General features: G+C 47.6%; 1 protein-coding gene across 1 annotated transcript; it reads right to left on the minus strand.

The window, feature by feature from the left end:
- Positions 1 to 5,897: 5,897 nt before the first annotated feature.
- Positions 5,898 to 9,896, minus strand: LOC124663601 (BRASSINOSTEROID INSENSITIVE 1-associated receptor kinase 1-like). Its single transcript, XM_047201283.1, has 4 exons — positions 9,458 to 9,896; positions 8,832 to 9,092; positions 7,824 to 8,729; positions 5,898 to 6,559 (listed from the first exon to the last, which is right to left on the minus strand). Exons 1-4 carry the CDS (start codon positions 9,894 to 9,896, stop codon positions 6,099 to 6,101), a joined length of 2,067 nt encoding a protein of 688 aa, XP_047057239.1. The 3' UTR covers positions 5,898 to 6,098.
- Positions 9,897 to 10,536: the final 640 nt, after the last annotated feature.

Below are 10,536 nucleotides of genomic sequence, written 5' to 3' on the forward strand. Positions count from 1 at the left end.
CCTTAGAACTTTCTCGTCACCGTCCCGGATTTAATGGAGGCATGAACCCACTATCGAGCATAAATACACCCTCTTGGAGTTAAGAGTAAAAACTTGGCCAGAGCCTCTACTAATAACGGAGAGCATGCAGGATCATAAACAACACATAGGTAATAGATTGATAATCAACATAACATAATATTCTCTATCCATCGGATCCCGACAAACACAACATATAGCATTACAGATAGATGATCTTGATCATGTTAGGCAGCTCACAAGATCCGACGATGAAGCACATAAGGAGAAGACGACCATCTAGCTACTGCTATGGACCCATAGTCCAGGGGTGAACTACTCACTCATCACTCCGGAGGCGATCATGGCGGTGAAGAGTCCTCCGGGAGATGATTCCCCTCTCCGGCAGGGTGCCGGAGGCGATCTCCTGAATCCCCCGAGATGGGATTGGCGGCGGTGGCATCTCAGTAAGGTTTTCCGTATCGTGGCTCTCGGTACTGGGGGTTTCGCGACGAAGACTATATGTAGGCAGAAGGGCAGGTCCGGGGGCCACACGAGGGCCCCACACGCCAGGGCCGCACGGCCAAGGCCCAGGCGCGCCGCCCTGTTGTGGCGGCGCCTCGTGGCCCCACTTTGTAAGTCCTCCGGTCTTCTGGAAGCTTCGTGTAAAAATAGGCCCCTGGGCGTTGATTTCGTCCAATTCCGAGAATATTTCCTTACTAGGATTTCTGAAACCAAAAACAGTAGAAAACAGCAACTGGCTCTTCGGCATCTCGTTAATAGGTTAGTGCCGGAAAATGCATAAATATGACATAAAGTATGCATAAAACATGTAGATATTATCAATAATGTGGCATGGAACATAAGAAATTATCGATGCGTCGGAGACGTATCCTACGGTAACTAAACTATAACCGGTCTCCAACTACACACTATGAGACCGGTGAGAAAGAAACCCTATCAAGAGCAAACCTTATACTTGCACATTTCACTTGAGCTTGATGACGACGATCTTGACCTCAACAAGATGGAACGCCTTTCTTGCTTGTGCTTGCTTGACGAAGTCTTGTGGATTGCTCCCCCATAATCCACCATGGGAGAGCTTCTTCTTCGGCGCATCTTCACATAACCATGACCACCATGTGGATTGCTCCCCCATAATCCACCATGGGAGATCTTCTTCTTCGGCGCATCTTCACATATCCATGATCACCATATGGATGGCAAGACTCAAGCAAAGGATCTCTTCGAGATGGCTTATCTTGAACTTGCACTTCATTTCTCCATGGCAAGCTTCAAGCTTATGAACTCTTCGAGTTGGCTCATCTTGAACTTGCACTTCATTCTTCATTCTTCATCATATTGATGTCTTGAAGTAACTTGAGGGCTCACTTCATTTTTATCTTCAAGACATACTTGACACTTGATATCCTTCATCAAATTCTTCTTATTGCAACCTTGAAGCCAACAAATGGTTCAAGAATTGCCTATGGACAACTCCTACAAATATAACTCAATGCAAACATTAGTACATAGGGATTGTCATTAATTACCAAAACCACACATGGGGGCTCCATGCACTTTCAACAGCCCTTAGCCTCGATGAAGAACTACTCCCTCCTCATGGGAGACAGCTGCGTTGATGAAGATGGCGGTGGTGTCGATGGAGATGCCTTCCGGGGGCACTTCCCCGTCCCGGCGGCGTGCCGGAACAGAGACTCCTGTCCCCCAGATCTTGGCTTCGCGATGGCGGCGGCTCTGGAAGGTTTCTCGTACCGTGGCTTTTCCGTCTCGAAGATTTAGGTCAGGGACCTTTATATAGGCGAAGAGGCGGAGTCGGAGGGGTTACGGGGGCGCCACACAATAGGGGGGCGCCCCCCCCTTGGGCCGCGCCGGCCTGGCGTCTGGTGTCCCTGTGGCTCTCCTCTGGCCCCTCTCCGGTGTTCTGGAAGCTTCGTGGAATTATAAGATGCTGGGCGTTGATTTCGTCCGATTCCGAGAATATTTCCTTACTAGGATTTCTGAAACCAAAAATAGCAACTGGCCCTTCGGCATCTCGTCAATAGGTTAGTTCCGGAAAACGCATAAATATGACATATAATGTGTATAAAACATGTGAGTATCATCATAAAAGTAGCATGGAACATAAGAAATTATAGATACGTTTGAGACGTATCAGTTACCAGCATCGGTCCCCTGATGATGAGCTTCCCAGAGAGTGCTTCTAAAAATTGCCGTTGTATCCATAGATGCATGCTCCACAGATCTGCAAACAACCTCATCAGGCCGAGACTCCTTTTCTTGGCAACCACCTCGGTAGTTAAAGAAAGGAATCGAGTCGATCCCATTGCCAAGATCTGGAGAGCTCGAACCAAAACCAGCAGGAACACTCTCCAAATCTTTCATCTCGTCCCTCCCTCCACCACCACGATGGATTGGATGAAGAGAATCATAGGGATCCGGGGCTCCAACTTTACCGAAGAAAGAGAAAAGAGGGGAAAACATGGGAGCAGCCGCCGCCGAAGCTAGGCATTGCCATGGGTCAGGCATATAGGTTCTGGCATAGGATTCACCAACAACCAACCTCCATCCCTCAGCCCCGTTGCCTCCATGGCCTTGAAGGAGACGGGATCGAGAAAGATTAGGGGGTAGATCCAGATCCAGACGCCATTTTATTCGCCATGAGGAATCTAAGGAGAAACAAACCTAAAACTACAGAGAACCAGGCCCCCCTCCCACTCGCTGCTGGCACCATGGCCGCCGACGATGGGGGGAGAGAGGCCGGTGGTGGGAGCTGGCGAGAGGCTCAACGAAGTGTCCACAAGGGTAATCTCCACAGGGTATTGTAATTGTGCATAATCTAGCTAGCCTACCTTCTCTTATCTCGAATGGTGTTATATTTTGTTCTTGTACATCCAAACTGTTGTTGGTGGGTTGCAATGACTACCTTTGCTATTTCATGGCTTTATTGAGAACCAACCTGTGGTTGGATAGTTAGAAGGGCAGTGACACCTCAGCCCCACCAGGGATCAAACACTAGGTTTTACGCTTTGGTGTTTCATAAAAAGGCGATTTATTCGTTCAATGGGAGACGATGTTCCCGTCGACAGCGAGGCGTCCGTGGTGACTTCATCATTCTCAAGACCCGCCGGATCAGTTTCTTGACTCAGTCTTCGAAGGCACTCATAAGGATAGAGTGTGTGTGTATTTATAGGGATGAGTGTACATACTTATTTGTAAGAGTTTACGTTGTACTGTTTCGCAAAAAAAAAATCATGCCTTTATTTTATAATTCATGCTAAGGCCTTTTCTCTAGTGACATTTCTCATTTCATAAGGAACTAGCGTGTTTCTACTTGTCCTAAGCTCCATGGACTCTCCTAAACAAACCTTTAGAGGTATAGTCCCAGGTTGCAGTATAGATGTTGTTCTTTAGGACCTGAATTTTTTTACGACGAGATGAATTCATATTAAACAATACATCAAAAGAATACTAAAAAACATCATTGATCATGCGTGTAGAATATAAATGCATGTAGGTGCATGTCAAGTTTGAAATTAAAATATAAAAATATGTAACCTACATAAAAAAGACAAAATGTGCTGTTTATAATATAAGGCCTAGACTCAGTATATCAAAGTTCCCTTTTCTCTTCTTTGTGTAAGTCACGTACGGTCGTATTTTGTATTAAAAAAATTGCACCAGTAAATACCGAAGGTGCATATACGTGCATGAATTATTATAAAATTTTCTAAAAAATTTAAATTGAATATTTTTTAAATAGGGTACCATGACACCCCACTGTAATCATGGGAAAAAACTATGTGCTATTTCGGTGCTAGTTGCACACTAGTACGCTATAGCATATATGAAGAGTCTGCGTTAAATTTAGTAACTTTGCTCGCTATAGCACTATTAGAGAAATATCATGCTACTATTTTTTAAGCCTATTGGCACAAGGGCCCGAGTTCTCCTTTGAAGTTGCTTTTTGTTTGTCGTGGTGATGAACTACAATTAAATTGGTTCATCTTCTAAATCTAAAGATGACATCGCTACACTAGTAGAAAAGGACCCTTTAGTCTCGGGTCGTAAGGGGCTTTAGTCCCGGTTGTGCAACCGGGACTAAAGGGTCGCGACTAAAGACCCCCCCCTTTAGTCCCGGTTGCTTACGAAGCAGGACTAAAGGTCCATCCACGTGGTTCCGCGCGTCGGGCGAAAATATCTCCAGATTTTGTAATTTTTTATTTTTTTCACTCCATTTTTTCGGAATTTCTATTATTACCGTTATTTGCATAGTTTAGTCTATATCTCTAACTACACTTATCTCTACTCAAATTACTTACTCGTGGTCACACTTCCCGCTTGATCACCCATCCACCCACACTAGCACGCTTAACTTCCAAGTTCCATTCCGTCCCGCATCCAAGTGCTTCGCGCGCATGTATGTGATACTAGTATCATATCAATCCTATTAACATGTTGGTCGATGTCACATTTATTTATTGTTTGAATTTCAAATAATTCTTTTAATAAACGAAAGTAATGATGTAATAATGAACTTGAATAAATAAATAAACATTAACTTTTTAATTTGTATTTTTTTTTTGCCAAACCTAAAACCTAAAAATTTGAAAATCTAAAAATTGGGTAAAAGTAATAGTAATCTTTATGCAGGATGCAATTATTAATTTTATTTTTTTTAAAAAAATATAAAATCCGTAATTTATAGCAAAAACTAAAATCTTCCTGCTTTCATATTTTCATTTGGAATTTTGAGAATCTAAAAATTGGCTAACTGGGTAAACCCCGATGAATTCGGATGTAACTTTTTCCCACGATGATTTTGATATATTATACATTTTTTTCCGACGTCGTATGCAAAAGTTAATGCGGTTTTACCATTTTTCAAACCTTTTTTGCAAAATAAGTGAAAATTCGAATTTCTTAATTTTCCATAATAGTAGGTTGCGTAACATACAAGAATCTCAAAAGATTTTTTTTTTGAATTTTCTATCATTTTCTTTTCCATTTTACAGAGTTAAAAAGGCTAAAGGGTACCCTTTAGTCTCGGTTCGTAACACCAACCGGGACTAAAGAGGCCTGCGCCGGTCGCAGCCCACCATAGCCCTTTAGTCCCGGGCTGGAGCATTAGTCTCGGTTCACCTCCCAAACCGGGACTAAAGACCCCATTTGTCCCGGGTCAAAATATTTGGGGAATAATGGGTTGGGATGGAAGCCATTTTTTCTACTAGTGCTAATGTTGATGATTCTTAATACTGAACTTATTCTATGTTATTGTCCCCTGGGATGTTTTTTTTTAAGTCCCCTGGGATGTTGATGTTAGTCTTCTAAAAAAATGGAGATCTACTTTTTATATATGATTATGTATATATTGTTCTGTCTTTTTTACGATATCATAGCATGATATATTGTATATAGCATTTGAAGAAGGCTGCTGCTTTTCTTTTAAGCACGCTATGTAATACTCTTGTTCGTTCTATCTAAAAAATACTCTTGTTCTTCAGTGCTAGTATATTTTTTAATCGTGCGGTAGAGTCGATTTTGTTTGTCACCTTAGCAGCTAGCATAGAAAAGCCCAGGACCACCATGTACCTCTTACTGCCCGTGAGATTGCATAAGTCTGTACTGGACAAAACATGAGCAACAAACAAGACAATACAACAATTTATAGCTCACGTGCTTTCCAGGACTCTTGGATCTTCCTCCCTGAACAGAGGCATCACAGCCTCACATGATCGATCTAGAGGTACACATGAATACAGGATTGATTGTACACTTGGAGTCAGAAGACTGTCTAGAACACAAGGACTGAGCAAAAGGAGTTGCAAAATGGCTGCATTCACCTAACACAGAAGAGCGCATCCAATCCAAGCTAGCTATCAACGTAGGCTTTACTCAGCAACAGTAACAATACAAGATTAGCATAATACAATATCTCAGGATCGATCCTGGGTAATTAATTGGTACCTCATTTGCTTCTAAGATCAGCGATTAGTGATCCTAGATAAGTAGATTACAGGCATTGGGCAGCACTGTCAGGCATGTGGCAGGCAAAAAAGGTTACATTGCACGCCCATCCATCACAAGGTGTCCAATTCTTGTAGCAGCTCTTCCATCGTGGGTCTTTGGTCAGGGTTTTCACTGGTGCAGACTAATGCAATCTTTGCCAGTTTAGCCGCTTCGGTTGCTGAGTAACATCCTTTAAGGTTACCGTCAATGAGCTCATCGACGCTAGCGGAGTCGAAAGGCAGCTGCATCGTCTTCCTTTTACCCGTGAGTATCTGGAACACAATTACCCCGAACGCATAGACATCGCTCTTCTCCGAGAACCGGCCGACGGTGGTGTACTCAGGGGCAAGGTACCCCATGGCGGCGCTCGCTTTGAGGGTCGAGAAGACCAGGTCGTCGACGAGGAGCTTGTGCAGGCCAGAACCGGATATCAGTGGCTTGTAGGTGTAATCCACCAGAACTTTGTCCGCCGATATACTTTGGTGAACAAGAGGAGGCTTGTTTGCTCTGCTACTGTGAAGATATCCAATTCCTGCAAAACAAACATCCGTAAGCAACAGTGCCTTGCAAAAAAAAAAATTGATTTACACCTCTGCTAGCACAGCACAGGCTGTATCAGACCAACATTTTCAGTGATTGCAGATTACAAGCATCAAAAGTTATTTGTCAGTACAACATGTGACTATGGTACGTCGTTTCACAGGTTTCCCCTGTAAACATGTGAACAACCAGGACAGTCCTAGCATCGATAAACTGATGGACATTTGTTTCAGTGCTTTTGCACAAAAATTAAGTTGCCATGTGTTTCTGAGGCAGAGATAACAACTATTACCTATGTTCCAAAATGTAGTATGTTTTAGCTTTCCAAAACATACTACGTTTTGGAACTGAGGTAGTAGCTAGCATTTGGGGAATTTTGATACTTTTGTGGACAGTATAAATGCAGAAAGAGTTGGTCATTAGTAAGCAAACCTTGCGTTGCAAAAAAAAAAAACTCAACCCTTTTGTTAGTTCTAGGTCAACCGGGAATTAAGTTAGTTCTAGACCAACTCTAAAACCATTAGATTTGCGGCAAGATTCGTGCACATGAGAATTACACATGAGTGTGCAATTACATGTGGGTATCCAATTGCACATCCTTTTTTTTTCACAATTACACTTCAATTGCACAGGAAATTGGGTGCCTGAGAATTAAATTAGTGAATTGTACATGAAATTGGGTGCCTAAGAATTAAATTAGTTGTAGGTCAGCCGCTATGTTAGCACAGTACAGGTTGTTTCCGACCAACATTTTCAGTACGTAACTGTTGCAAATAACAGGTAGCAAAAGTTATTTGTCAGTTTAGAGAGAGAGAGCTCTTTGAGAACCTACAAGCTGCACAGTTCGAAAATGCGACTATGGTAAACATGTGAACAACCAGGACAGTCCTAGCATCGATAAACTTACGTACATTTGTTTCAGTGTTTTTGCAGAAAAATAAGTTGCCAATGCATCACATCTACGCCAGCTGTGTAGTAGTACGCAAAAGGCAATTCTGCAAAGCTGAGCCCAAACTGTTGCATGTCAACCATGTGTTTCTCAGGCAGAGATGACAACTACAGTGGTTTTTTCAAAAAAAAAAGGAACTACAGTACTACGATTTGGGCAATTTTGCTACGGAGTGAGTACTTTAGTGGACAGTATGAATGCAGAAAGATTTGGTCATTAGCAGCCTCTACTAGCAGCCTAGCAGTGCTGGATAAGTGATAGCTAGACAGTGACAAGGGGGATGAGTGCAGCTCCACTACCACAATACCTTTAGCAATGCCTTTGATGATGGACACCCTCGTGGACCACTCGAGGACGTGTCCGCCATGGCCAGCGCCGCCGCCGTCGACGTCCAAGAACTGCGACAGGCTCCCGTTGGGCACGAAGTCGTGCACCAGGAAGCACTCCCCCCTGGCCCTGGAGCAGCAGAAGCCCCTGAGCCCCACGACGTTGTCGTGCCGCAGCTCGGCCAGCAGCTTGAGCCCCTTGAGGAACTCCGCCTCCTCCTGCTTGCAGCATGTCTGGCCGAGCCGCGTGACGACGACGGGCGTGCCGTCGCGCAGCGTGCCCCTGTACGTGGCCGCGAAGCTGCCCTTGGAGTTGGAGCTCTTGTTGTTGCCCAGGAGGTTGAGCTCCGAGAAGTACTGCGTGGCGGACTCCACCTCCTCCATGTTGAACCGGAGGCTCGGCGACACCTCCTGCGAGAACCCGACGCCGCTCCGCCCGTCCGCCAGCGGGTCCCAGCCGCTGGAGTACTCCAGGCTCACCAGCGTGGACGACGCGCTCTTGCGGAACGACGACTCCTTCATTGTCGTCGCCTCGGTGCTGCACCGGCCGCCGACGGCTGTCAGCGGCGGCAAGCCCGCGGCCGTTCTCTGCTTGCGCCACCGGAGCCATGAGAAGGCGAGGAGACCGGCCGCCGTCGCCGCCAGGAGGATCACCGCGAGGACGACGACGGCGGCGAGCGCCTTCGTGGAAGGCGGGCAGTGGGTTCCGGTGCAATGCCCGTGGCCTCCGTCGGAGCTGGTCCGCGGCGGGATGCCGGCGCTGAACGGCTGGGGCCTGTCGGGGTCGATGAGGTCCGAGGATGTGCACGGCCGGAGGTCGGGTAGCCCGGTTCCGCAGAGATCGGCGTTGTTCCCGTACTGGAATCCGCCCTCCAGCCTCGCCAGTTCTGGGCAGCAGCCAAATCAAACGAACGACCCATGATTAATTAGCCAAACTGATTCGGATGTCGTTGTTTGTTTGCGTCGTGTTGTGTGGATTAATTACGTACCGGAGGGCACACTGCCGGTGAGCGAGTTGTTCCTGACGTCGAGAGCCGCGAGGCGAGGCAGCCTGGCGAGCCTGACCGGGATGGAGCCGAAGAGGTGGTTGAAGCTCAAGTCCAGGCGCATGAGCTCGGGCAGGTCGCCGAGGCTGGCCGGGATGGCGCCATTGAGGTGGTTGGACTGCAGGGCCAGCACGGTGAGCTTGGTCAACAGGCCGAGCTGCGTGGGGATGCTCCCCGTCAGCTGATTGTAGCACAGCTGCAGAACTGCACACAGCAACCACATTAGCAGCGGGATTAGAGTGACAAAACTAAGATGTGCAGTAAATGAATCCATGACCAAATCATACAGGTATCAGCCAAGAAACATTTCTATCCTTCGGGATAAGTGGCTCAAGAACGCGTTCTAGGACATGGAACGCTTATTAGCAAAGGATTAGACTGGAATAAAAAAAAGAACGAATCGAATCAATCTTAGGCTCTCTTAGCAATGCTATGCTCGTGATAGAGAGAGAGAGTCCACATGCAATGCAAGTAGGCGAGCAAGAATCTTCCAAGAAATGCACGCACACGAAGATGCCATGGCCGGAGAGAAGAGAAGCAGCAGCAGAGAGGCTCTGACTTTTGCTCACCTTGCAGCGAGGCCATGGCGCCGATCTCGGGCGGGACGGGCCCGGAGAAGTTGTTGACGTTGAGGTAGACGTCGGTGAGGCGGGTGAGAGCGGCGAGCTCCCGGGGCAGGGCGCCGTGGAGCGCGTTGTAGTGGAGGTAGAGGCCGGTGAGGGAGCGGAGGCCCGCGACGGCCGGGGGCAGCGTCCCCGCCAGGCCCTTCCCCTGCAGCGAGACGTTGGCGACGGCGCCGCGGCCGTCGCACGCGACGCCCTCGAACCGGCACGGGTCCCGCCCGCGCGCCCACGACGGCAGCAGGCGGCCCGTCGGGTCCAGCGCCGCCTTGAGCGCCAGCAGCGCCCGCGCCTCCCCGCCGTCCGCCGCGGAGGCTAGGCCGAGCAGAGAGCGGCACAGGACCGCCAATGCCGCGAGCGCGACGAGGCGGGAAGAGTCGGAGGCCATTGCCAGTCGGCGCGCAGGTGGTCTGGCGGTGGCGAGGAGATGGGAAGGGTGGAGGAGACAAGGGCGTGCAGGGGTGAGGAGTTCGAGAAATAACGTGGGTGACCCCGTGAGCGTGAGCGACGGTGTGGCTGTGTCGTGATATGATGAAGCTGGGCAACGGAACTCGAGGGCACACCCGGCCAGGCCAGCCATCCCTAGCCAGTTTGCGCATTTTGCGTGGTGGGAGTTCGTCGCCTTTGTCTCCACCGTGGTCCGGCGGTTGTAGGGCTCGCACAACTCGTCGGACCTGTCGTCGCTGCGGCGTACTATCATTTTCTCCTTTGAACAGTCGAGAATTAAGCTGGAGTTGTTTTAGTTTTATCATTACATTTGAAGATATTGTCGTTGCAGGTTTCGCAAAAAAAAAAAGAGATATTGTCGCCGCATCATGTAACATGCGTCGACTCGTGCTAAATTTTGGGAAAAAAAAACCTAGATCTAGGTATTTCGGATGGTGAAGACAAGAGGAAGAGCGGCGTGCGCCTTACTGCATCGATGATGGCGAGACTCGATGATGTGGGATGATGTGGTGCACCAGTATCCCGGTGACAGACGTGCTATGATGGATTCGAGGTGCTCCTTACTAATCTACTAGACCGGA

Source organism: Lolium rigidum, chromosome 6 (assembly GCF_022539505.1).
Source record: "Lolium rigidum isolate FL_2022 chromosome 6, APGP_CSIRO_Lrig_0.1, whole genome shotgun sequence".
Classification (NCBI taxonomy): domain Eukaryota; kingdom Viridiplantae; phylum Streptophyta; class Magnoliopsida; order Poales; family Poaceae; genus Lolium; species Lolium rigidum.